We start from the raw sequence: 27,994 nt of genomic DNA, 5'->3' as shown, positions 1-27,994 counted from the left end.
CTCAAAATGCATCCATTTAGCTATAAATGTCTCTGGTTTGTCATTCTTTATTGCTGAATAGTACTCCATTTTATTAAAAAAAAAACACACACATCTTTTTCCAGTTTCCAGTTAATGGACACTTGGGCTATTTCCAAGCTTTAGCTATTACAAACTGTGCCTCTATAAACATGGGTACACATATATTGCTGTGGTATAATTCTTTTGGGAAGATACCCAGCAGAGGAATAGCTGGGTCAAATGGGACCTCTAGTCCTAGTTCTTTGAGGTATCTCCATGCTAACTTCCACAGTGGTTGCACCAGTCTTCACTCCCACCAACAATGGAGAAAGGTTCCTTTCTCTCCACACCCCCACCAACATTTGTTATTGGTTGATTTCTTGATAGCAGCCACTCTTTCTGGGTGAGGTGGAATCTCAGTGTTGTTTTCATCTGCATCTCTCGAATGACCAGTAATGTTGAACATTTTTTCCTATGCTTATTTGCTTCTTTTACTTCTTTGTCTGGGAGATGTCTGTTCATTTCAGACACCCATTTTTGAATTGGGTCTTTAAATTTGGGGGTTCTGATTTTTTCAGTTCTTTATATATCCTAGATAGTAGTCCTTTGAGGTAGAACTGCTAAATTTTTTTCCAATATTGTAGGGTTTCTGTCCCGGCCCGCGGGTAAGTCAACGGAGACCCTAGAGGGGGAGCGAGGATGAGAGGGGACAGGGGACACGAGAGATGGAGACAAGACAGGTTTCTGATCAAGTCTCGTTTATTGCAGAAGCTGTTACAACATATATACCGTAGGGCTAGAGGGGAGGAGCAAGAGGAGGGTACTGGGGCTACTTCCTTGTTGCCGGGTAGATTTGTAGCAGGCCCGGATATGTCCGTAAAAGGCACTCAAGATTTCCAGCGGGGGGGGGCAGGGCCCCCTACAGGTCCTCCCTTTTAAAATTATTTTTTAGAAAAGCGTCAGGAGAATCAAGCCTGCGGGGGCTGAGCCTGTCTTGGGTCAGAGCAACATACGTGTCTGCACCGTGCACCTTACCCGTCATCGGTTAACCAGAGAATCAAGGCTCTGGCACCTGTCTTAGGCGGCACACGAGGGCTCTCTCATTGCATGGCACGCTTGCTCAGTTGCCCGTCATTGGCTTGCCAGCCCGCTCACCAGGTGGGGCGAGAATTTTACGCCGTGGCAGAGATGGAATCGGCCCATGTAGCATATGTCCAGCCAACATCCTGACAGTAATTTACCGCTGATTTTGACGTACATCTTTGTCTCCACTATAGCTCCAGGGGAAATCACAACCTTACAAAATCAGAACTATCCGAGGACATTTTAGTTACTAAGATTAACATAGGTTAAAATACAAAGGGGAATACAAGGCTTTTAAATCATATCAGCCTGAACCTTTTATCTAAAAATCAAAGCGATTTCTACGTATAAGCATTGGTATCCATTGTATGCAGCAGCATGACAATAACAGACAAACACATACAATTGCAATGGCAAGAAACAATTGTTTTACCCATTGTAGGTTGGGTAGCCATGAGGTCAACCATTTAAATAGGTCTCCGCCATCCTCATTGTGCACCTTATTAGCCAGGTCTTTCAATTGTTTTATTGTATCATCGATTTTTTCTCCATTGTCAGTCAAATTAAAACAACACATATTTTTTATTTTTTCACAGCCCTGGTGATGAAAAAGCAACAAATAATCTATTGCTGCTCGATTATCCAAAATAGCTTGTCTTTGTTCCTGTAATTCTTGATTAATCAACGCCAGGGCGGTGGAGGTGGCATTCAATCCTTTTACCACTTTACAGGCTAATCTTCGTACTGCCGCTTCCGCGTGCACCCCGATGGACGGCAGAGCAACAAAAGACCCTATCATGACTAACACTTCTGCATCAGTCAATAGACCCACATCATCATTACATCCCGGGGCGGTATACGGCGACCACCGTCTAATTCGATTAGGTACAATCAAATCAGTTCTGTCTGGTAATATCACAGCCAACCGACTCAAGCAACAACGAGTGTCACTCAAGTTGGCCGGAATGTAATTAAAAGTTTCCCTTTCACAAGTGTAAAACCAACCCATTGGCAAAGAGACATGGCAATTACTATACATAATTTCTTGTTCAACACGGCAGGACATGTTTTCCAAACGTTTAACTTGCAGACATTTAGTTGTACAATTTCTGTATACAGCACATTCGGTCTTATTAGACATAATTACCTTAGGTGAATATAATTTGACAGCATTCTTGGGCCTGCGACAAGTAGCAGATCCCCAATTGTAACTATCTGCATATGTGAGATTTTTTCCTGGGATATCTTTAAACAGAGTATAAGGCCGCAATGATTCCAATGGGGTACATACAGGAACGAGGCAACTTCCCAACATATAATGAAAGTTTACATCAGCACTTAGACAAAACTCAGACAAGTTGAGCGAGCCTGCCAACTGAATCCATATATTTTTCATGTGGTCTAACCCTTCTGAAGGCGACACCACCCATACCCTGGTCAGCAACATCAGGGGAACTAGGCATTTCCAGCTCATCCTATTCTTGTTTTCGGATCGTTCATTCAGCCAGATGTCCTTCATGAGTTCCCTCTTCATTGTGCGCCGGAGGTCCAAACTTTAAATGATGACGATGTTCCCTAAGATCACATGATATAAATTTCACTAAGGAGTCCCTTTGAGGAATTAAGACCAGAACAATATTTTCTGGGTGGCCACTTCTATATTCATCAAAGGGAGTTCCCATCTAAAAATCACTTTAATCTAATAAATTCCAGTGATACCTTGATCCAAGAGAAAAGCATATCTTTAACAAAATAACATCATCAATGTAACAATGGGTGAATATCCCTTAAAGAGAAAAGAACATTTTGAGCTCAATTACATGACCACAAACAACAAACACTAGACAAACATGTAAGACGGTGTAGAACATCAGGGTGCACCCAAACATTACTAGATAAGCTGAATTATATCCTTGCTCATTTTAAATTGAAATTGCGGGCGCCATTGTTAACTGATCAGGATTGGACAACGTCAGGTCATCGGCATCATTAGCACGCCCATCAATTTGTTTTACTAGGCGTTCTGGGAGCCATCTGGCTGACTTCATTTCCTTGGAATAAATACACACCGATCCTCGGCCCCAGATAAGTACAGGATCGGGCCCGTGCCATGAGTGGTCCAGGGGGTCTTTCCACATCACTGAGGCAAATTGTCGTTGCGTCTCTGGTTGCCAGAAACGATTGGCTGCAGATGAACCTTTGGCATCCAAATTTAAGAAGTTAAGAATAAATAGTGCATGTGATATCAGGTTTCTAGGAGACCCCTTGGTAGGGTACCATTCCCCCTTTTTTATTTTGTCTAAAGTAATTTTGAGTGTGAGATTAGCCCTTTCTATAATGCCTTGTCCTTGAGGATTATATGGGATTCCCGTTATATGTGTTATTTCAAATTGTTTGCAAAAGTTGGAGAAGCCAGAGCTGGTATAGCCGGGACCATTGTCTGTTTTAATTTGTTGTGGACATCCAAGTACTGAGAAGGCAATGAGGAGATGAGCGATGACATGTTTAGTAGCTTCCCCGGACTGCAGGGTGGCAAATATGAATCCACTATAGGTATCAATGTTGACATGTATATATTTAAGATTTCCAAATTCAGGGTAATGCGTGATGTCCATTTGCCAGAGGGCATTTGGAATCAAGCCACGAGGATTAACTCCCAGATGAGGTGTAGGAAGGTGTAGAGTGCACGTAGGGCAGGCCTTAACAATTTGTCTAGCTTGTTCTCTAGTAAGCTTATACATAAGGCGAAGCGTGTGAGCATTAAGATGATGCAGTTGGTGTGCCTTTTGTGCCTGGTCAATTGGAATGGGGGCATCAGTATTTATTGAACAGGCCAAAACTTGAGGTCTTGTAGCTAGGTCTGCTAAGCGGTTGCCCTGTGTGAGTGGGCCAGGTAAGTTAGAGTGGGCACGAAGGTGTCCAATGAAAAAGGATTCGGATCTCTTTCTGATTAAATCTTGTAATTGGAGGAAGAGACCACCAGTCTGAGAAGCAAGTTTGATCAATCCACATGTTTCCAATAAGGGGACAGATTGAGCAATATAAGCACTGTCAGTAAAAAGATTAAAAGCTCGGGCAGGGAATGTAGAAAAGACCGCTATAACTGCCTGCAGCTCGGTTAATTGGGCCGAAGAGTGGGCGGTTTGGAACTGGGCAATGTTATCGTCCCACACATAGGCAGCCATCCCAGTGGAAGAACCATCTGTAAAAACGGATAGGGCTTCTGGCAGAGGAGAACAAGAAGTGACCTTTGGGAAAATGAAGTCATGTCTGTTAGCAAAGTCAATGAGTTTGTTGGGAGGATAGTGATTGTCCAATAATCCTGAATAAGAAGCGAGAGCAATTGGCCAGGAATCGGTAGTCTGCATAAGCCAATCGATTTGATCTTTAAGGTAGGGTTGGATAATGACATCAGGTTCCTTTCCAAAGTACATCTTTCCATGGTCTCTACCTAGAACAATCAGGTCTGCAACTGCAACATAATAAGGGTAAAAGGCCCGCTTAGGGGAAACTGGGAGATGAACCCATAAAAGGGGAGCGGTTTGCCAAAAGACAGCGGTGGGGGAGAGAGAGGTTCTGCAAACGATATATTGTAAAGGAGAGTTATAATCTACAAAGGTAATTGTCTGATTTTGAATGGCTTGTTCTACCGTGCTAATGGCTTTGCGCCCCTCAGCAGTGAGCTCCCGAGGCGAAGTGGGGTGGCTATCACCTTGCAGGGTATCATAGAGAGGCTTCAGGTCATGTTTAGTGAGCTTTAAATAGGGCATAAGCCAATTAATATCTCCGAGCAGTTTTTGGAAGTCATTCAGAGTTTTAAGACCGTCCAGCCGCAAGGTGAGCTTCTGGGAGGAAATATGACGTCCCTTCATCTGAAATCCGAGGTAACTGTAAGGGTCTTTTAGTTGAACCTTATCAGGGGCAATCTGGAGGCCACAAGATTCAAGGGCCCGCCGAAGGTCAGCATAACAAGCCAAAACCTCACTTCCCAATTGTCCCGCCACGAGAATATCATCCATGTAATGGATAATATACATTTGAGGCCAATTGTCTCGGGTGGATTGAAGTGCTGTGGCTACAAATGACTGGCACAGGGTGGGACTATTGGCCATGCCTTGGGGTAGCACTAGCCATTGAAAGCGCTGCATTGGGGCGCAGAAATTGGTCGCCGGGAGGCTAAAAGCGAAGCGTTTTTGATCTGCAGGATGTAAGGGAATGGTGAAAAAGCAATCCTTTAAATCAATAATAACCTTATAATATCCAAGGGGGATGGCTACCGGTGAGGGAAGACCGGGTTGTAAAGCTCCCATGAGTACCATAGTTTTATTAACTGCTCTGAGATCTTGCAAGAGCCTCCATTTTCCCGACCGTTTTTTAATGACAAAAATGGGAGTATTCCAAGGGGAATGGCTAGGAATGATATGGCCAGCATGAAGCTGCTCCTGCACCAGCTGTTGAGCTGCTAACAACTTCTCCTTGGAGAGGGGCCACTGATCGACCCACACTGGATCATCCGAGAGCCAGGTGATCTTTTCAGCATGGACCGCAGGAGTATCAGCGACCCCTATGGAAAATGGCCCAACCCTGCTCGAGGGGGCCGAGGGACAGGCTCAATGGGGTGAGTAAGGCTAGTAGGGTGTTTTCCCAGCCCTGTTCCTGGAATGTACCCATTTTTAAACATCTGCATAGTGACAATTTCATTGGGGCTGGAAATAATTATCCCCATTTGTGATAATAGGTCTCTCCCCCATAAATTAATGGGTAACCCTGAGATGATATAAGGTTGAATGGTGCCCTGATTACCATCTTGGTCCCTCCAGGTCAGATCTTTGGCACTTTGTTTAGGATTTTGACTCTGCCCTATACCCTTGAGATGGGTGAGGGTGTCCTTCTATGGCCACGCCTGAGGCCAATCCTCTCCCTTTATGATAGTTACATCGGCACCAGTGTCGACCAACCCAGAAAACTGTCTCCCATCTAACCACAAGGTCATGAGAGGCTTTTGTGCTGAAAGTACCTCCGACCAGTAGACATCAGATGAGCCGAAACCCTGGCTGCCTCGGGCGTTTTTAAGAGCCTTATTAGAGGTGGAGAGAAGGGGAAGGAGTAACAATTGGGCAAACCTTTGGTCTGATTGAATGGTATTAATAACTTTGGGGGAAGAAACCATAACTTTAATTTCCCCAGAGTAGTCACTATCAATCACTCCTGGGTAAACCAGCAGTCCATTCATGGTACTGCTGCTTCGGCCTATTACGAGGCCAAAGGTCTCCTTAGGTAAGGGTCCAAAGACTCCCGTAGCAAGGGCCTGAACTCCCATTTCTGGGGTCAATACTGTGTGGGTGGTGGCACTGAGGTCCAATCCGGCACTTCCTTTTGTGGCTCTGACGAGGTCTGAAATGGATTGCTGTTTATTGGAGCAAAATTGAGCGCCCCGTAAATTTGTTTGGAATTGGGGGCCCGGGGCTGGCCCCCTTTCCCGTTTCCCGAATTCAAACCCTGGAGAGGGGGGAGGGGTCGACCCTGGGCATCAGTCTTGGATCGGCACTCACTCGCCCAATGCCTCCCCCGATTGCATCGGGGGCAGGGCCCTGGGGGCAGAGCGTCGGGGCCCTGCATTTTAGCGGTCGGGCATTCTCTAGCAAAATGGCCGATGGCCCCACACCGAAAGCATTTATTGCCGACGTGGCGTTGTAAGAATTGTTTGACTGTGAAGCCTTGCATGGCGGCCGCCATGGCAAGGCCCTGTTGGTAGGCGGCCCCAATCTCAGAACAAAGGCGAATGTAGCCGGAAAGGTCAGTTTTCTTTTTATAGGGGCGGATAGCGGCCTGACAGGCGGCATTGGCGTTCTCAAAAGCAAGCTGTTTAACAAAATCTGTCCCTGTCTCCGCGCTCCCAAAAATCCGGCCTGCCGCCGTGAGAAGGCGGTGGACAAAGTCCGCAAACGGCTCGTCCGGCCCCTGCCGGATATTAGTGAGGGAGGCACTCACGTCTCCTTTGGAAGGGAGTTTCCTCCAGGCCCTAGTGGCTGCGGTCTGAATCTGGGCATACAACCCCGCGTCAAATTGCATTTGCTGGTCGTTAGCGGCGTAGGCCCCCTCCCCAAGAAGCATGTCAAGCACCCAACCATTCCCCGCCTGAGCATTGCGTCTAGCGGTCTCTCGACAATTCTCAACATACTCAGATTTCCATAATAAGTAGTCACCTCCTGCAAGGGTGGCACGGGCCAGAGTCTGCCAATCAATTGGGGTGAGCCAATTTTCTGCCACCGATTCTAGAATAGCCATGGTGTAAGGTGCAGTGGCCCCGTACTGAGCCGCAGCCGTTTTAAGCTCTTTAATAACCTTAAAATCAAAGCCGCCATGGTGTCTCCATGCCTGACCCTGTGCGTCAACAGTCTCAGTGACAGGGAAGGCTTCCACGGGCTCAAGTTCTAGGGGTACCCTTGACCCGGACGGCACCCTGGGGGTCGCCCCTCTAATGGGGGGTCGTGGCTTATGGGTGTCCTCTCTAGGGACATTTCCATGAGCCTTGCCTGTTCTTAAGCCCTCAAGCTGGGTAATAAGTTCTTGATGTTCCTTTTCTAACCTTATCTGTTCTTTTAGGAAGTCTATTTTGTCCCGGAGTTCCTTTTGGGGATCAACAACAGGATAGGCCAAAGCGGGAGTGCTGGGGCCTGGACGGATATAAGGAGGGGGGCACCCAGAGCCGCCCCGCAATGCTTCCCCCGCAGACTCGTCAGTTCCGGAGTCCTTTTGGGGTGGATCTGGGGGCAGAGGCAAGCAGCGATAGGCTTGAAGGGAGGGATATAGGGGCGGAACCTCCCATGAGGGTGGGGTTGCCTTAGAGGCAGTGATGGAGGAAGAGGAAGCGGAGGTCCGGCAAGGCTTTGCCTTATAGGGCTTGGCAGGGATCGCGGCCGTTTGGGATTGGTCCGAGGGAACGTTATGTCCGTCGGGGGCGGGATCATCATCACTGTCAAAGGACATCAAGTCCTCTTCCTCGTCTGGCGAGGAAGGCGTGGCCTTAACTGGCCTGGGTCCCGGCGCCATATTGGCGTCCCGGGGAACTGCGTCAGTGTCACCAGCGGGTGTCAGCTCCTCACCACTATGGAGGGCTACCTCCCCAACCTGTATAGCCTGAGCTACCAGTGGATCCCTTGCTTTTTGGGAAATAATATCATTAATCAAATTCCAATATGAGAACGCCGCAATCGGGACCTTCCCGGGTCCGCAAGTGGCATAATAATCCTGGAGAGCCTCCCCCACCTTTTTCCATCTCTCTTCGTCAATGGTTCCCTCAGCAGGGAACCAGGGACAGAGATGTTTAATAAAATCAAAAAATTTCAGCAATTGTTTGACTGTAACCTTTACCCCTCGTGCCTGTAATGTCTTCTTGAGACCTTGCACAAACAGTTCGTGCTGACTAATGCCCTGTCCCATAATCGCTGCTCAACTTACCGAGGTGCAAAAAGACGGCAGGTCCACGTCAATCGCAAGCCTCTTCTATGTCGAGTATGCTCTTTGTTCCTCAATCTTAATCTTAGGGCCCCTGAGCAGCGTCCTTCACTGGATCCCCCGTTCTCTGGCCCCACGTTGGGCGCCACTTGTCCCAGCCCGCGGGTAAGTCAACGGAGACCCTAGAGGGGGAGCGAGGATGAGAGGGGACAGGGGACACGAGAGATGGAGACAAGACAGGTTTCTGATCAAGTCTCGTTTATTGCAGAAGCTGTTACAACATATATACCGTAGGGCTAGAGGGGAGGAGCAAGAGGAGGGTACTGGGGCTACTTCCTTGTTGCCGGGTAGATTTGTAGCAGGCCCGGATATGTCCGTAAAAGGCACTCAAGATTTCCAGCGGGGGGGGGCAGGGCCCCCTACAGGTTTCTTATTTTTTGCAGTTTTTCAACTTTATTATCCTGGATTTCTTCCATGCTAGCCTCAGGAGCTGATTCCTGGGTACAGTGAGCAGGACTGAGGTCAGACAGGATTGGCCCCTGGCCTCTGGCAGCTTGGAACAGCTGACCAAAAGAGAACAACTGGTGCAAAAGTCCAAATGCTGACACTTCAGGTGTGTCTGGCACCCAGCCAGGCTGCATGTTGGACAGAGAAACATCGTCCTCTTTTGGCAAACAGTCCTCCATAGCAGCATTCATTCTCAGGGAGCCACTATGAACAGTTGGTGATTCTAGCCAGGAACTGCTATGCCCACCACTCACCCATGTCAGTGAGCACTAAGTTCTGCAGCGAGGAATCAGGGGTCCTCTCCACATACTGCACAGATTTTGGCCCACTGTTGGCACCTGGGCTTCCATCCAGCTGTTGCTCCACCAGCTGCCAGGCTTTGGAAACAAAGTGGATGTTCTCCTCATAGGCCAGCATGTAGGTCTCCTGGGTCCCCTTGAAGGATGGGGATGTGGCAAGGGGATGCTGGCCATTCATTTGACTGAAGAGAAGCCTTGGCCCTTGACTCGCCAGGGGCCAGGGGCCAGACCATGGCATTCAGGGCTGTGCCCGCAGGGGTGGTGAAGACAGCAGTGGGGTTTGCCAGCATTTCAGGAGCTCGCAGAGCCTGCTCTCCACTTGCTGCTGCATGGGACCTGTGTGGCCCTGCCCGACCAGCTTGCTGGGCCCCTTGGTAATGGTGTGCATTGTGCACTGGCCCGCACTCAGGGGCGGCCTGTACCCACTCACCCATTCTCTTAGCTCTCTGTTGGTGGTTTCTCTTGCAGTACAGAAACTTTTAAAGATGAGATCCCAGTTGTTGTTTCTTTGTGCTAGTTCCCAAGCTAGTGAAGTTTTCTTCATAAAGTCTTTTGCTATGCCAATGTCTTCAAGAGTTCTACCTAACTTATCTTCCCGCAAGTTTAGTGTTTCTGTTTTAATATTTAGATATTTAATCCACTTCGATTTTAATTTAGTGCATGGTGATAGATATGGGTCTAGTTTTAGTCTTTGGCAGGTTGAAATACAGTTTTTCCAACATTTATTAAATATGCTATCTTTCCTCCAGGGAGAATGGTTGGCTCCTTTCTCAAAGATGTGGCTGAGTGTGTCTGGAGTTGTTTCTCCATCTTCTAATCGATTCCACTGATCCTCAGGTCTGTTTCTTTGCCAGTACCATGCTGTTTTTATCACAGTTGCTTTGTAGTATACTTTCAAGTTGGGATTGTGATACCCCCTGCCATGTATCTGTTGCCTAGAATTGCTTTCGCTACTCTAGGTCTCTTCTGGTTACAAATGAATTTTTGGATTGTTTTCCCTAGTTCTGTGAAATATATTCTTGGAATTTCAATTGACGTTGCATTAAATCTATATAGCAGTTTTGGAATTATGGCCATTTTCAATATATTGGTTCTTCCTACCAGAAGCAAGGGATGTCCTTCAATTTTCTTATAGCCTCTTAGATCTCTTTTTTCAGAGTCTTGTAGTTTTCAGTGTAGAATTCTTTTACTTTCTTTGTTAGATTGATTCCTAGACATTTCTTTATTTTGGATGCTATTGTAAAAAGAATTGTTTCCTTTATTTTTCTCTCAGTGAGTCTGTTACTTGTGTGCAAGAAGGCTATTATTTTTTGAGTGTTGACCTTGTATCCAAATACACTACTGAATCTGTCAATTAAGTCTAGAAGTCTTTTGGAGGAATTTTTTGGGTCTTCTATGTAAAGAATCATATCATTAGCAAATAATGACAATTTATCGTCTTCCTTTCCTATCTCTTGTCTACTTGCTGTGGCTAATCTTTGCAGAACTATATTGAACAGGAGTGGCTATAGTGGGCATCCTTGTCTTGTTCCTGATTTTAGTGTGAAAGTTTTCAGTTTTTGACCATTTAGTATAATGTTGGCTGCTTGTTTTTCATAGACAGCCTTAATCAGGTTGAGATAAAAAGCTTCTATTCCAATTTTCTGTAGCATTTTTATCATGAATGGGTGTTGAATTTTGTCAAATGCCTTTCTGCATCTGTTGAGATGATCATATGTTTTTGTCCTTGACTCTCTTAATATAGTGTATTACATTTATTGATTTATGTTTGTTGAACCATCCTTGCATCGCTGGGATAAATTTAACATGGCCAGGGTGTATGATCTTCTTGTTGACTCTCTCTATTCTGTTTGCCAGTATCTTGTTGAGGATTTTTGCATCTATGTTCATTACGGAGATTGGCCTGTAGTTCTCTTTTTGGGTTGGGTCTTTCCCCAGCTTTGGAATCAAAGTAACATTTGCTTCCAGGAATGATTTTGAAAGTATTGCTTCCCTTTCAATTTCATTCATGAGTTTAAAGAGTAATGGCTATAGTTCTTCTCTCAATGTCTTGTAGAATTCAGCAGTGAAGCCATCAGAACCTGGGCTTTTCTTTGTTGGTAAATTTTTAATTATGTTCTCAATTTCACTCATTGTAATTGGGGTGTTTAGAATTTTTATATCTTCTTCATTTAACTTTGGCAATTCATATGTATCTAGGAATCTGTCAATTTCTTCTGTGTTTTCCATTTTATTAGAGTACAGGTTCTTGAAGTAGGTATTGAAGATCCTATGGATTCCTGCTGGATCTGTTGTGACTTCACTTTTTCTTTTCTTAATTTCATGGATTTGAGTTTTTTTCTTTTTTTTAATAAGATTGGTTAAAGTTTTATCAATTTTATTTATTCTTCCAAAAAACCAACTCTGTTATACATTGATATTTTTTATTGTTCTCTTAGTCTCAATGCATTGATTTTTGCTCTGATTATTATAATTTCCTCTCTTGTATGACCTTTGGGTTTGTCATTCTCTTCTTCTAGGAGCTTGAGGTTCATCATTAGGTTGTTTATTTGAGCTCTCTCTGTTTTCTAATATGAGCATTCACTCATATGAATATCCCACATAGAACTGCTTTCATTATGTCCCATAGATCCCTGTATGATGTACTGGCATTGTCATTTACTTGTAGAAACTGTTTAATTTCTTCTTTAATTTCCTCTGTGACCCATTGGTTGTTCAGCAGGGTGTTATGCAATTTCCATGTGTTTGTGTGGATTTTGTGGTTTCTTATGCTATTGATCTCCAATTTTGTTGCTCTATGGTCTAATAATATACAGGGGCTAACTTCAGTTCTGTTATATTTACTTAAACATGTCCTATAAGCTAGAATATGGTCTATTTTGGAGAGTGACCCATATGCAGCTGAAAAGAACGTATATTCTGATTTTGTGTGGTGGAGCACAGTGTAACCATCTATTAAGTCCATTTGTTCAATAGCTTGGATCAGTTCTAGAATTTCATTGTTGACTTTTTGTCTAGATGATCTATTTGTGACAGTGGGGTACTGAGGTCCCCCACTACAATTTTATTAGGGTTTATTTGGTTTTACATGTCCATTAATATTTGTTTTGTATAGTTGGGGACATTTGTATTTGGTGCATATGTATTTATGATTTTCATCTCTTCCTCTTTGGGTCATTCCCTTCATATTGATGTAGTAACCATCTTTGCCTCTCTTAATTAGTTTTGTTTGAAATCTTATTTTTCTGCAAATAAGATTGCTAGCCCTGCTTTTTCTGGGTTATTCTTGCATGGAGAACTGTTTTCCATCATTTTACTTTCATCCTATGAATTTCTCTTTGAGTTAGGTGTGTTTCTTGTATATAGCATATTGCTGGATTTTGCTTCTTACTCCATTCTGTGAGTCTATTTCTTTTGATTGGTGAATTGAGGCCATTAACATTGATGGTTATAATTGATAGATATTGAGTCATCCTTGTCATGATGTTTTACTGTTGTTGTCTGTTTTATTTTTATTTTTCCCCCATTCTCTTTAGTTTCTTGCCTTGCCTGGTGGTGTCCCTCTGTTGGGCCTCATACAGTTGTGACCTTCATTATCTTTTTCTTGGATATTGTTTGAAAATGTTTGGAGTGCTGTTAGTTTTCATGAAATTTCTCAGGTGTTCTTTGTCATGGAAGTATCTAATTTTCCCATCTATGTTGAAAGATAATTTTGCAGGATACAACAGTCTAGGTTGGAAGTTATTTTCTTTTAGGGCTTGAAATACTTCACTCCAGGCTCTCCTTCATTTGAGGGTTTGTGTTGAGAAATCTGCTGTGATTCTGATGGGCTTTCCTTTGTATGTAACTTGTTTCTTTTCTCTAACTGCTTGTAGAATTTTGGTCTTTTGTTGGGTTTCTGGAATCTTGACTATTATATTCTAGATGTACTTTTTTTTAATCATGGCTAGATTGATTTCTATATGCCTCACTTATCTGTATGTCCTATTCTCTGCCTGTATCTGTATCTGTATCTGTATGTCCTATTACCTCTGTCTAGGATGTTTTTACTACTATTTTTGTTCAGAGTTTTTTTAATGTCTGTTGTACTTTCTCTTTCTTTTTTGTGGATTCCTAACAGTCTTATGTTATTCTTCTTTGCATCATCTAGCAGCTGCTGGATTGACTTCTCATTGTCCCTTACCATTTTTAAGAAGTCTCTCTTTTCCTGGTCACTAACCACAATCCTGTCTTCTATAACTGATATTCTATCTTCACATTCCCTTAATCTGCTGTGAATATTTTCAGTGGAGTATTTAATCTCCTGGATATGTGTTTGAATCTGTTTCATGGATTCCATTTCTTTCCTATTTTGGGCAATCATGGTTTCCATTTCTTTCTTATTCTGGGCATTCATGGCTTCCAGGATGGATTTGAGCTCACCTATTTTTTTGTTTGCTTCTGTTCTAGAGCCTGTAATCATGTCTTTCACTCTGCTCGCCATCTCTGTAGTTATCTGGGAAATTATTTCTGTTTTGAATTTTTCTACAGCCTCATTTATCTGTTTTGTTACTTCCTATGCTGTCAGTTTAGGGTGTCCAGGTGGTTGAGTATCAGACTTTTCCACCATGTTTCCCCCAGAATTTGCCTTTGGTAGGGTGGAAGTCTGGGTTTGTGACTTGCTATATATATAATATATATATATATATATATATATATAGAGAGAGAGAGAGAGAGAGAGAGAGAGAGAGTAATATATATATATATATATATATATATATATATATAAATATAGACAGGTGAGAGACAGAGGGATAGAGACAGAGAATGGCCTCTACTAATCCTTTTGTAATTTTCTGTCATCAGTTGTAATTTTTCTTACTACATTTTTGATTCTAAGTTGTGAATTCATTTTTATTAGCCTTGCCTTTGGCATGTTTGTCAATTTGTTGAAATAGTCAAGAAATGCTAGTTCATAGTTTTGTTGATTTCTCATATTGTGTTAGTCTCTTTATTTCTACTCTGAACTTCATTATTTCTTCTGTCTGGCTTTAAGTATGTTTGACCTGGTATTTGTAATTTTTTCAGTAAAAACTTTATCTGAGCTATTTATTCTTTTAATGTAGGCATTCATCACTATAAAGGTCCCTGTTAAAACTACTTTTGCCACAGTTCATATGTTTTAGTATGCTTTTCCACTTTCATTGACCTTTTCTCATTATATATTCTTTCTTTTTTCTTGTAACAATTTTGATTTTTACTCCAATTTCTTTCACATGAATACAGCCACACTTTTTCTCTTTTTTGAGATAGTTTTGCATTACCTTTATTTTTCCATCTCTCAATTTTCAGCCTATGTGTATTATCACAAAGAGAGGCATGGAATAGCACCTATATATTAACAAAGTGATAAACAGTAGGTAAGATTCAATGCAAGAGACCTATTTTCTTTACTTTGATACTTAGATCCTCCTTATATCTAGATCTGGAAGGACAATAACTTTTGTTTCTTAGGGTTCCTCCTCATTTACTTTGAGTAGTGACTACTGCTGAAGATGTAAAATGGGATGATACATAAACATAGGTGCACACACAGTAAAATAGCAAGGGAAGCTTTACAAAGAACATAGCAGGGCATGGATTTCATAGGCTGACAGGAAGCTTTAAAAGTTCTGTCATGTGGAGTGTGATGACAGAGAGGAATATAGTGTTTTGAGTCAATGTAATATCTTAGGTAATATGAAGAGGAACTTAAAATATATATGATTACATAGAACTTGAAATAAATATGTGATTCATCTATGTTCTCTCTTGTATGTGCATGAAATGAAATAGTTTGCTTCTTAATTTAAGTGTTACAAACTTGTCTACAAGTATAAACATCTTTTCTTCTGCATTTGTCTTTTATGTTGAATGAGTTTCTACCGAAATTCCATTTTTTAAGGCCTGCTTTCCACTAATCCTTTCTCTATATATTTTACTTTTATGGGTATTTCCACTGTCTTCTAGAACATCTCCTTCCCATTTAAAATCCTACATATTTATAAATCAGAGATATCTAATATAATATTGAGCATTATTGACTCTGGTCTATTTCTCTTTATGGTAATCCAAACACTAAGTAGCACTATGACTTTGGAAAAAATGTCTCCATTTCGTTATCCGTAAAATGTGTCTAGAAAGATATTTTCTTTCTATAATGTTGTAAGAAATTACTGGAGCTAAAATTTTCCATTAAACAATCTTATGGAGTTTTATATATCTTAAACTTCACTTTATGTTTCTCTGTAGCTCAGGCCAGGATCAGCAGGACAAACCTCCATATCAGATATAAAACCTTGTCAGGCACTGTTTTCAGGATGTAGAGTTCAATAGTAATTTACTTCATATACTTAACTGGTTATTCTAATGTATCATATTCCAAAGGTTTTCATTTATCTTCTATTTGCTTTCTGTGTCTCTTTCTTAGATATGGAAGTCTGTTCATCTAAAAAATATGAGTGTTCATTTATTTTGTGATTCAGATTTTTTTCTTTGTGCCCAGGTAAAAGGAGTCAGTGAGAAGAAAGGTATATGAGAGCCTTTCTTTTCAACATTGACCTTTGATTATGTAATGCTTACCTAAAGAAATAAAGAAGATAAACAGAATATTTAATTTTGGGAGGGAATTGTACAGGGTGAGAAAAGAGAGCTTTGGTATGATGAAATTTAATCTGAAAGCTGAAGGATTAGAAAATAAGTGGGAAAAGTATCCCAAAGCATGCCACTTGATATAAAAAGATCCTGAGAGTGAGTGATTTCTGGCTTGTGGGGCAGGAGTGGTCCATACACTAGAAGGAAGAGTGATGGGTCAGCTGGACCAGGTTAGCTAGAATTTCATCATGTTAAAGTCTGCTTGAGGAGATGATCCTGATATGAACTTTGTAACTGGAGGTTTTAGAACCAGTGATAAATATAATTTAAGGTTTAAAATATTACTCTATTTGGTAACTGTGCAAATAATTATAGAGAAATAAAGCTAATATACAGGTACGAAGTAGAGTTTGGAAAAACTGCAGAGGTCCACTTCAAAGCTGATAATGAACTCAAAGGGTACTTTTGAAAGAAATCCTAAAGTATTTCTGGACTTTGAAAACACATCTGCAAATTTGATGTTATGAGGAGAGAGCAGACTCATTAAACAGTATTTGTATTAATCACTGAGTAGAACACACTGAAATTTGGTGCAAAAATTGCAAGGAAATATTAATGACATGAATCTTACACAGGTGAAAATCTAGAAATCATATTCACACACCAAAGGGAATGCAATAAAATCTAATGTCCATGAAGTTTGCTGATTTCACCAGGTTCTAATTAGCTAATGCCACCGATTTAAGATTTTAGTTAGGAGGACATACCTTTGGCATTTGAGGTGGTATCTTAAAGGATTTAGTGTATTTTTAAACTGTACCCTGATATATGATGCTGGTTTTAAAAAAATTTGCTAGAGTATGAGTCTAGCACTCAGGTGTTAAAACTTAGAATGGGGCCCCTAACAATTGGGCTGTACTCTTTCCTTTAGAAACATGTATTTGTCCTTATTGCAATTTGGAGGCATGCAGTATGGAGACGTAGTTCTTAAGTCAGAAATGATTCCATCCATGCATATGATAATGAGTTAGTTGGACTGGAAGTTATGAGTGTGCTGTTTTGTATTTTTCAGTTCCCTTGTTTCTGAATTCAGTTAAGGAAAACACTACTCTCTATTTAATGACTGATCCAACTGGGTTGTTGAAATATGTCATATGTAGGCAAAATTACATCTAATAACTAGCAGATTATTTGAATTAATTTTAATTCTCTTATGTTCAATAGCAAAGGTCAGTGAAAAGTTCTGAGAAGCCTTCAAGGCATTGATGGGATCATATTGTTTTAGAGTTGATGAATTTGGTATCAACCAATATGTTGCAGTACTCTGTGGATGGGCAAAGCTTCCAGAGGATAAGGAAGGAGCAAAGTTTTTAAACCAATGGATGGCCAGTCCTCCTTTGCTGGATTTTAGCTCTTTGGTCCCATTCAATAAGGGAAAACAAACTGGCCAGAAAGTAAATATAAACAGCTGCACTCAAAATATGGGAAAATTGTAAAACTCAAAGCACACTGACATGAATCACCTTTTTAAAATTTGGAAATAGTAAATAAATGCATTTTCACAAAAATTTTCTAAAGATTTATTTGTATATATTCAAGAATGTAGCACTGGGGATTTAGCTCAGTGGCACTATGGCTGCCTCAGAAGCACAAGGTCCTGAGTTCAATCCCAGGTACCAAAAAAAAAAATGTATATATTCAAGAAGAAATATATAGGGGCCAGAGATTTAGCTCAGTGGTGCCACATCTGACTGGAAAGTACAAGGTCCTGAGTTTGATTCCTGGTACAAGAAGAAGAAAAAGGAGGAGGAGGAGGAGGAAAAAGTTGAAGAAGAGGAAGAGGAAGAAGGTGAAGAGGAAGAGGAAGAAGAAATATATATCATTGTCATATAGTTAGTTTTAAATGGAGTAATTTGCAACATCATACAAAAATGTATAAGAATTTCAAAAATTTTCTTTACACTAATGGATGTCTTTTATCTTCTCAATTACATATCAAATTCTGAAATAAAAATTTTAGAAATATAACTTTATAAGGATAAAACAAGTTTAATAATATATTTGTTTTGTTGTTTCTGTTGTTTCATACTGAGTCGAGTTTATTGCTTTACACCAAGAGATCTAGCTGCTTTCTCTGACAAGGAACTCCACTTTACAAGCTACCCTTCCATTGACTTGCATGGGAGAGCTGGCACCAGGAGAATGTGTATTTATTAAAGTAATAAAAACTGATTAAAATATGAGTACTTGCCTTAATTATTGTTTTAAAGTGATAAATATTCACATTCAACATTTCTTACCATATTCTTGGTCAAAATATTAGGCTAATGTATTCTTAGCACAGCAATTAACTGATCAAATTCATGCAAAGCAGATTGGGAAAGTCATGCCACAATATCAAATTATAAGTTTTTATTCTGGGCAGAAAATTAAATTTTTATTATAAATATTGATTATGAATTATACTTTACTGATTTTTAAATTAATTTTATTGGTACATTTTAGGTATACAATATAATGACATTCATCACTGGAAATTTGCACTTTTACATAATCACTCTTGGTTCTTATTTTTTCCCCATTCCCCTGCCCTCCCTTCCACCCCTCCATTCCTTCCTATTTACAAAGACTTTGTTTCCATTTTCTTGTATTAATTTCATTACCTTCTTTCCTTTCCCCTATCTACTGATTTTTAAATATAATGAATTAACACTAAGGTGGTCGATATTTTTATGAGTTAGTAATTTCACAAAATTGCATATTCCTTGATATTTCTCTTTGTTGTTTCCTTTACAGATGATTTGTTCAACTTTAACATATTGTATTTGAAAACAAAACTCTATTGATTTATTTTTTGAAATTTAATGACCCAAAATCTGCAACTCACTAGAGAGTACACAATAATAATTGTTGAAAAAGAGTAGGAAAATAGATTGTGATTATCTAAATGTGCTCAATAAAAATTACGGAGACAGGCCAGGGCTTTAGCTCAGTAGTTCTGGAGCTTGCCTCGCAAGCACAAGGTCCTGAGTTCGATCCCCGTACCAAAAAAAAAAAATTATGGAGACAGACCTTTCATTCTGTGATGCACTATTACTGTGTAAATTAATATTCTAATTCCTATAACATTTAGCAAGCTAAACAGTTTATTTTTATTGAAAAAGAAGTCATTTCTCCTCCTTTCATAAACCAATCTCCTGTGATGGTGGCTCTTTGATTGTATGGTCTGTGGAGAAGTGGGCATCTGACTCTTGTGAATTCCCTCCATTCATCAAATTCCATATACCCTGTGGGCCTTTACCAGGATTCCAAATATTCTTAGCATATCATTCAAAGTTAAAACTTAATGATATTTGGCCAGGGATTTATTAGCTCAGTGGTTCTGGCACCTGCCTCACAAGCACAAGGTCCTGAATTCAATCCCTGGTAACAAAAATAAAAAACAAAAAAAACCTTAATGATATTATGAATAGAATGTATTTAGAATTAATAGCTCCCTGGTAAAGAAACCAGGGCAAAAGACAAAGGAAGAATGGGACATACTAGTTAATGATCATGTTGGAACCTAGACTTTCTTTCTAGGTTGGCTGGAATTAATGGGATTGCCTAATTTAAGACTCCTAAAGTTAGAAAGATCTATTCCTTCTTTATCCTCTTTCCTTTCCTAATAAATTTTTGATAGGAAAACAAACAACACTTTGTGACCAAGAATACAACACTTGCTACACAGCCCAACAGGAACCCAATCACATCCAAAGAGTGATATTGGAACCAGGACAGGTCGTGGGCTGCAACCCGAAGGTGCTTGGCCCCTTTGTGGCGCATGACAAACTCAATCCAGAAGACTGCTCGGTCCAGGGGCTTCACTGGCTGGTCATGGTGAATTCTTGATAACCTCATGGCATTCTCTTTATAACTAGGAGGGAAAAACAGAAAAAAATGGTTTTTGTTTGAATGGAATTATGTGACATATGTTATTTATTACACAGGTCAAAGGTCAAGCACATATTCTGAAAAAGTTCAATTACTGCATTAGCTTTGCTAACTGCTTAGGATTTTAAGGGTTGAAAAAAGGAATACGTAGAAGAAATGTGTTCTTAACACAATGTGGTCAAATGCACACATAGGAAAATATATATCCAGTTGTGAAAGTATGGCCTAATTTTTCTGTTAAAAATTGATATATGAACTATAGTATCCAGAACTGTTCCAACTTCACAATGGTGAATGATTCAAAATTATGGAATAATGTAATTTAAAACGTTCATATTGTGGCCATTAACATCTGACTAGTTCACTTTACAGACACACAGCACATATAGTAAATATTAAGGAGTAATTGTACAGTTCTGAGATCTTTGTACTGTGATAATTGCTCCTTTATATACATTTGTAACAAAAAACATATCTCTATCAGCAAGATCACCACTGAATGAAAATAGTAGGATAATTAACAAAAATGGAGTATTCAAGTATATGAACTTTTAGTTGATAAAGTAAATAAAAATATCTTTACAGAATTATAGTTCCTAATCAATTAGAAATTATATTAGCAATAGTGATAGAGTTAAGATCCATAATTATTTCTCAAATAGCATGGAGTAGAAATTTATGTAATTAAAAGCAAGATATGTTTTCACTTCAAGTTTCCTGATAACTGCTAGAAGTAGCAGGTTTCACTTTTATTTGTGACTTTAGCAAGGGATACCTACTGGATTCATCTAGATGAGATAAGATAAGGGGTTCAGAAAGAGATGTCCTGGTGCTGGCACAATGCAGTTAGGATCTTTTTTTCTTTTTTTTCATGAAGTTTTTTGGTACATTTTAGGTGTAAAATACAGTTACATTCATCACTGGGATCTTGTACCTTACATGATGTATCTTGGTTCTTACTTTCTCCCCTTCCCCTGAGCTCCCTTTACCCCCTCCACCCTTCCCTATTTGCAAAGACTTTTTTCCATTTTTTTTCCTTTTCTCATATTTTTTCTTTTCCCTTCTTTCCTTTCCCCTACCCTTCCCACTTCCCCTACTCCTTTAGACTTCTTTTTCCTATTACACAATATCAATTACACATTGTTTTAATTATAATATCAAAATTTAGAGGACATTACAACAGACTTCACAGAATTCAAAAGGATATAGAAACCATATTACAAAAATCTTTTTTGAAATAAATTGACAACTTCTAAGGAATAGCTTGGAAGACAAATTAATGAAACTGACTCTGGAGGAAATATAAAATTAGAATAGCACCTATTAAAGAAAGTATATTCTTAGCTTAAAAATCTACCTATATGACAACAACAGGCTCATGTACATTTTAACTGATGAATTATATCAAACGTTTAAAGCAGAAAAAAGAAAGAACACTTCCCCCATTTTAGGAAATCAATATTATGCTAATACTAAAACTGGATGGAGATAATAGAAGAAAAAAGTATGAACATAGATAAAAATTTGTTTAACAAAACAAACTATTAGAAATCAGATCTGGCAGTATGTAGAAAGAGGTTTTATTACAGGGATGGCAGTGTTGGTTCAGCATTGGGCGATCCACCCCCATAAGTCATCATTTTAACAGAAGAGAGGAAAAAGCCATATGATCCTGTCAGTAGTTGGAGAAAAAGTATTGGACTAAATTTTTTAGGTGTTCATTGTAAAAGCTATCAGGAGACTAGAAGTAGAACAGAACCTTCTCAATAGATACTTCCAGCAAAAATGCCTTATATGAATGGAAAAGATACAATGCTTTCTCCCTAAGGTGGGGAACAAGGGCAGATATGCCTACTCTGCCTCTGTCCATTAAATTTTGAAATATAGTCCCAAAGCAAAATAGTCTGGCAATAAAAAGAAACAAATAGATACGATTGGCAAGGTAGAAGCAAAATCTTTATATGTAGATGAAAAGATCATCTACAGAGAAAATACTAGGAAATTTCTAGAAGCCCCTAGAACTTGTATCTGAATTTAGCAGGATTAGAAAACACAAGGTATATGTAAAAATTCAGGTCTATGTATACTTTCTATAAATGGAGAATTGAATATTGAAATTTGAAAGTTATGTAGGAGTACAAAGGACCTACAAAAGTAAAAAGAGAAAAAAAGAACAGTGTTGGAAGACATTTATTACCTAATTTTAAAACTTCCTCTAAAGCTACAGTAATCAAGGCAGTGTTGGTGTAAGAAAAGACATTTAGATAACTGGAATAAAACAGAGAATTTAGAAATAGTACCACACATATATGGCCCACTGAATATTGAAAGACTATTTAACATTAATATTTTATAGAATGTAAACTCAACTTAAAAGCAGAGAAAAAGACTGTGTTTTCAGCAAATGGCAATAGAATACTTGTTATCCTTATGTAAAAAATGAACGTCAACCCTTTATTTCCATTCATAAAAATAAATGGAATGGATCTATGAACCTAAATATGAAACGCTAAAGCTATAAAACTATAAAGAATAAATTATAAGGGAAAATGTTCATGAATTTAGAGTAGGCAAGAATTTCCTAGGATACAAAACACATGATGTATAAAAGAAATAAATTGATAAATGAGATTCCATCAAAATTTAGAACTTTAAATGACATCATTAAGAAAATGAAAAGCAGTCCTTAAACAGACCACATTTATAATACATATAAACTAAGACCAGAATATATAAAGAACACTTACAGATCATTAATACAACTCAATTAAAAAGTAGACACAAGAAGATGATAAATAGCCAGAACAGCACAAGGAAATGTATACAACACTAGAACCAGAAAAATACTAATCAATACAATAACAAGATTGTATTATATATACACTCATTAGGGAGAGGAAGTTAAAAATTTTAAAAGAACAAATGTCAGCTTAGGTTTGAACCAGTTAGAACTGTCTAATACTGCTAATGTGAATGTAAAATGTTAAGACCATTTTGGAAAACAATATAGAAATTTCTTGTATTACTGTTAAGAACCAACAGTTCTGTTCTTATGTTTTTACTTAAGAGGAATGAAAACACATGTTCGCAATACATTTATACATACAAGTTGAGTATCCCTTATCTGAAATTCTTGCGACCAGAAGTGTTTCAGATTTTGCTTTGAAATTCACTTGATCTGCAAAGAGGACAGCTACTCTTCCTTTTTTTCATCATGACATTTTCTTTTTGTTGGATTCTCCCCCTTTGCATTTAATTTCTTATCACACCCAATGGATTCATTCTGCTGGGCTTTCTGGGGTTGTGATCCTCACTGTCTTTTCCTAGCATATTGTCTAAAATTTTTTGGAGTGCTACTTTGGTATTCAAAGAGTTCCTAAGGTCCTCTTTGTCATGAAAGTATCTTCTTTCTCCATCAATTTTGAAAGATAGTTTTGAAGGGTACATCAATCTGGGTTGGAGGCTGTTTTCCTTCAGGACTTGAAATATGTCACTCCAAGCTCTTCTTGCCTTGAGTGTTTGCATTGAGAAGTCTGCTGTGATTCTGATGGGCTTTCCTTGGTATATGATTTGTTTCTTTTCTCTAACTGCTTGCAGAATTTTCTTCTTCTGTTGGGTTTCTGGAGTCTTAACAATTATATGCTTATGTGTATATTTTTTTGACAAAGGCTAGTTGGAGTCCTATATTCCTCACTTATCTGTATGTCAAATTCTTTTCCCCTGCTTGGGAAGTTTTCTGCCATCACTTCTGTGAACAGTTTTTTTTTTATGTCATTGGCACTCTCTCCTATTTCTTCATTAACTCCCATTGGTCTTATGTTATTCTTATTTGCATCATGTAGCAGCTGCTGGAATGATTTCCCATGGTCCCTTACACTTTTAAAGCAATTTTTCTTTTCCTGGTCACTAATTGAAATCTTATCTTCTATATTAGAAATTCTGTCCTCATATTGGCTCATTCTGGTGCACATGCTTTCAATGGAGTTTTTAATCTCCTGGAAATCTCTTCATATCTGTTTAATGGATTGCTTTTGTTTCCTATGTTGGGATTCCATCACGTTCCTCAGTTCTTCTATTTTTTATCTGTGTCCTCTCTAGATTTATTAATCATGTCTTGTGCTATGGGCACAATCTCTTCTGTTATCTGAGAAATTATTTCTGTTTTCATTTTTTTCAGGATCCTCTTTTGTTGCCAGTTCAGGGAGTCCAGGTGGTTGAGTATCAGAGTGTTCCATTTCATTTCCCTTTGGGGTTGCTTTAGGTGATCTGGAAGTCTGTTTTTGAGACTTGGTAATGGGCCTTCGCATTTTGACATGGTTGGGGGGGGTTGCAGGTGGTAAGGTGACCCTGAACCCTCTTCCTGGGCCCTGGGAGTGGCTCACCTCCTCTGTCCTGAGGGGAGTGGTATGGCAGCCTGGAAGCCAACTCCTGAGTGCTGGGAGAGGCTCACTTCCTTTGTGCTGAGGAGGGTGAAATGGCAACCTGGAAGCCTCCTCCTTGGTGCTGGGATTGGCTCACCACCTCTGACAACGCAGTTAGGATTGAGAGAAAGAAATATGGCCTATGTTTGCAAGTGTGTATGAGACAATATACCTCACGCCAGAGATTATGTTATTGCATGGGTATACTTCTTTTGGTATAATGAAAGAGTAGATGTCCTATTTCTCAGCTGTAGTGAAACAGAAGTGAGGTACAACAGTGACATCTCTTCATAATCCTTATGCATGTTAGGCAAATGAATCTAGCACTAAAATCCTGTTTCTCCAAATTGGATTTTTGTTCAAGTTTTTCTCTATTTACAGAGATTCTAAAGTTGGAGAATACATATATTTGACAAATTAATTTGTACATGTGAATTCAAACAGAAATAAAGTATGCTTTGTAATAACATATGGATATATCATGCACTATAACTTTGTGTTGCCAAATAATTTCAGAGATAGTATTATGTCTAAGGTTAATAGAAAGCTATTTTAAATAATTTTTAGTATACTTAGAAATTTTAATTGTTTATGATTATGTTTTCTTGTATCAATAATTTTAAAATCAATAATAAAATTCAATGAATATTTTATGCACAGGAGTTAAAGAAATAATGGAACTTACCTACTTTCATATCTAACAAAAGAAACATGATAACTAGATACAATCAATTCATTACCAAGATCAATATTTTTGAAAAATAAAATATCATACTAAGAATTAGAGAAACTCTTGATTCTCTAGTCCTCTACTGAACAGTGATTTCTATAGTATCTTGAAATATATGACAATCATTCTGAAATAACTATTATTTTAAAACAGTATTCAGTACCATTATCTAATGCTGAGAATTATAGTTATTTTAGAATGATCAACATCAGGCACATTATCACTTTCATATTGTATTTACTAATTTTTTTTAACATGTAAATATTTATTTCTTAAATTAAACATTGCTCAGAAAAATATATATAAAATATCATATAATCAATATAGCATTTAAAGTTTTTTCATTAAGTTTATTGGTACATTTTAGGTATATAATACAATTACATTCATCCTTGGGAACTTGTACCTTTACATGATGTATCTTGGTTCTTATTTTTTCCTCATTCCCCTGCCCTCCCTTCAACTCCTCCACCCCTGCCTATTTATAGAGACATTGTTTCCATTTTTCATATTTTTCCTTTCCCTTTAGTTATTTTTTTTGTCTTTCAATATCAGAAAATCACTTCAGCAGTTGAGGTTAAATAAGTGACTCTATAGCAGTCATATTACACTATTATTACATTATTTGAAAGTAATCCAATTACAAAGGTATGAAACATTTCAAATTTTCCAGTATGCTGCAAAATACAGTTAATGGAAGGTCAGCCTTTATAGGCAGCAGTACTTACGAAGGGTCATTGATGACTATTCTCAAGGCATTGAGCAGGTCTGCACTCGTCATTGTGTTCATGTTGACCTCCACAGCTGCTCCTTTGGCCTTCATGTGAGCAATGTTGTCAGGTTGATCTGCAAACATGGGAACCCCCACCATAGGGATCCCATGATAAATAGCTTCATAGATCCCATTAGTTCCACCATGAGTGATGAAAGCTTTAGTTTTGGGATGACCTAGGAATAGAGTGAAAAGGGGGTATGGGTAAAGATACAGCACATTAGAAGAATTTCAGGGACAAAAAAGACAAAAAACACTCCATCAGTCAATGAAAAAGGAGATATTTTCTACAGAAGTATTGTTACCCTGGAAAAGTGTTATCCCAGAAAGAGCAGGACTTAACTCTTTCTGCTCTGTAAGGGGGGCCTTATGTGTGATTGAATCTTGCAGGGTGATGAGCATCTTAACTGAAGATGCTCTTGTGTGAACCAAAGAAAGTATACATCAATACAATTAATGGCCAATTATTTAACTGTGCCTTTTAAAGCTGGATGTCAAATGTGAAATGTTCAAGTTATTAGATGTTTTTAATGCTTTTAAAGAGTTTTAATTTGCTTTGAAACAGTTACTGAACTTATCTGCTGTCCGACTGCATAGCTCTTCTCCTCCCATGGTCTTACCGAGAAGGTCATTCTGGGGAATCCAATCAAACAGCTGAGTATTCGGTCCTAACATGGCTGGCTTCTTTCCCTTGTATCTCCACAAAACCTGTGGAAGACAATGCTGTAATTGTGCAAGCAAAAACAGAAATGTTGTGTGTGCTAATGTTGAGAATTATTTAGAAATCACATGACCATCACACTTCTGGTGATATTTGGGAGAAGGATATATTAGTAGTGATTTGCAAACACTAAGATACATAGTTGGACTATTCACATCTACTTATTTGAAAAGGATGTACTAATACTCTACTGAGAACAGTACTATTATTTTTATAGATATCATTTATTAAGCATACTGTTATTATTTTGATGTTTCTCATGGAAAAGATATTAGGAATGAGGCCTTAAGTGAAAAATAGCAAATAAAAAAGAAAAACAAAACAGCATATAGGGACTTAAGACATGAGGAAAAATATGTGTGCTATACAATTTATTTATTAAAGGTAATTTAGTCATATTTGCTATCAAATGGTTGATTTTCCAAAAAATTTTACAATTAAGTTTTGTGATTTTTTTTCTGGTTGTATTTTCTTCCCTCCTTCTATCTTTTTCCTCTTTCCTTCTTCTTCCACTTCTCTGTCTTCCTGCCACCCATTCTCTTTCGTTTCTTCTCTCCATTATCTCTCCCTGTCTTTTTCTCTCCCTTTTTTCCTTCTTTCTGTCTTTCTTTCTTGCTTGCTTGGTTTCTTGCTTTCTTTCCTTCTCCTGTATCTCTCCTTCCTTTTAGTTAATTGGACAGAATTAGGTAGTTTGCTTGTATTCCATTTTAATAAGGTATTTTGCTAAGATTCTAATGAATTTTACATAATTTTTTCTCTTGAGGAAGTAAGACAACCTTTAGATTCCATACTAAAAGGCAGAAAGCTTTAAAATAACAAGCATGTGAATAAATCTCCTAAATTTTAATGTACACAATTATAATATTTACCTGTATACAATGTATGGAATTTAACAAATATATGGGTAGAATGAGTCATAGAATACAAATTTAGGTTCATTAAATAGCATAAATTAGAAAAAGCACATTATTTGACAATTATATTAGAATTTTAACTCCTTTTAACTTTAGAATATTCAATTGAGAAAGAATAAGTAAATCTAGACTTCTACTTTAAAATCAATTTTTACTTTGACAATATAAAACTCTGAAATTTTGACTATAGTTTTGAGTATTTCTCCTCTATTCAATGTATAATTTCTTTCTTTTCCTTTTTTATCTTTCAGAACTTCTAGGAGTAGTTAGTTAGTGCCAGTCAAAATATTTAGAATGACCTAATATTTTCATCACTATTCCATTAAAAACAAGTTATCACAAAAGTAAGTTTCTATAATAATGCCAGTGTGATAAGATCATTGTGGCAAATGATCACATGTTACTGAACTAGCCATTTTAATATTAGATACATTTTTATTTATGACATTCCTGGTTTATGACAGTTATGATCCATGTGTAGGGAGTTTTAAAGTCATCCAGGAAAAGGTACTATTTGCTACAGTCTCTAGAGTTAATGAAAAGC

The 27,994-nt window shown here is 38.6% G+C and overlaps 2 protein-coding genes and 1 pseudogene across 2 annotated transcripts in view; all 3 read right to left on the bottom strand.

The window, feature by feature from the left end:
- Nucleotides 1-741: 741 nt before the first annotated feature.
- On the bottom strand, nucleotides 742-8,951 carry LOC147830285 (uncharacterized). Its single transcript, XM_087188513.1, has 2 exons — nucleotides 8,545-8,951; nucleotides 742-2,658 (listed from the first exon to the last, which is right to left on the bottom strand). The coding sequence occupies exon 2, from the start codon at nucleotides 2,615-2,617 to the stop codon at nucleotides 1,406-1,408; it is 1,212 nt and encodes a 403-aa protein (XP_087044639.1). The 5' UTR covers nucleotides 2,618-2,658; nucleotides 8,545-8,951; the 3' UTR covers nucleotides 742-1,405.
- A 301-nt stretch (nucleotides 8,952-9,252) lies between these two features.
- On the bottom strand, nucleotides 9,253-9,735 carry LOC101713596 (MAPK regulated corepressor interacting protein 2 pseudogene; annotated as a pseudogene).
- Nucleotides 9,736-17,925: 8,190 nt separating this feature from the next.
- LOC101713955 (UDP-glucuronosyltransferase 2A1) overlaps nucleotides 17,926-27,994 on the bottom strand; it is a 42,368-nt gene continuing 32,299 nt past the window's right edge. The window contains exons 4-6 of the mRNA XM_004871721.3: nucleotides 26,436-26,523; nucleotides 25,772-25,991; nucleotides 17,926-19,875 (exon numbers count right to left, since the gene is read on the bottom strand). Coding sequence (XP_004871778.1) covers nucleotides 19,596-19,875; nucleotides 25,772-25,991; nucleotides 26,436-26,523 — 588 coding nt within the window. The 3' untranslated portion in view covers nucleotides 17,926-19,595. The remainder of the gene's footprint in view (nucleotides 19,876-25,771; nucleotides 25,992-26,435; nucleotides 26,524-27,994) is intronic.

This window comes from Heterocephalus glaber, unplaced genomic scaffold, assembly GCF_053883595.1.
Source record: "Heterocephalus glaber isolate CG9 unplaced genomic scaffold, H.glaber_assembly_v1.0 deba00000281, whole genome shotgun sequence".
Lineage (NCBI taxonomy): Eukaryota > Metazoa > Chordata > Mammalia > Rodentia > Bathyergidae > Heterocephalus > Heterocephalus glaber.
The sequence above is the reverse complement of the archived record's forward strand: the minus strand, read 5'-3'. Positions and strand labels throughout refer to the sequence as shown.

Coding starts and splice junctions, on each gene's coding strand:
- LOC147830285 (XM_087188513.1), bottom strand. CDS start 2,617: ATGAAGAGGGAACTCATGAAGGACATCTGGCTGAATGAACGATCCGAA.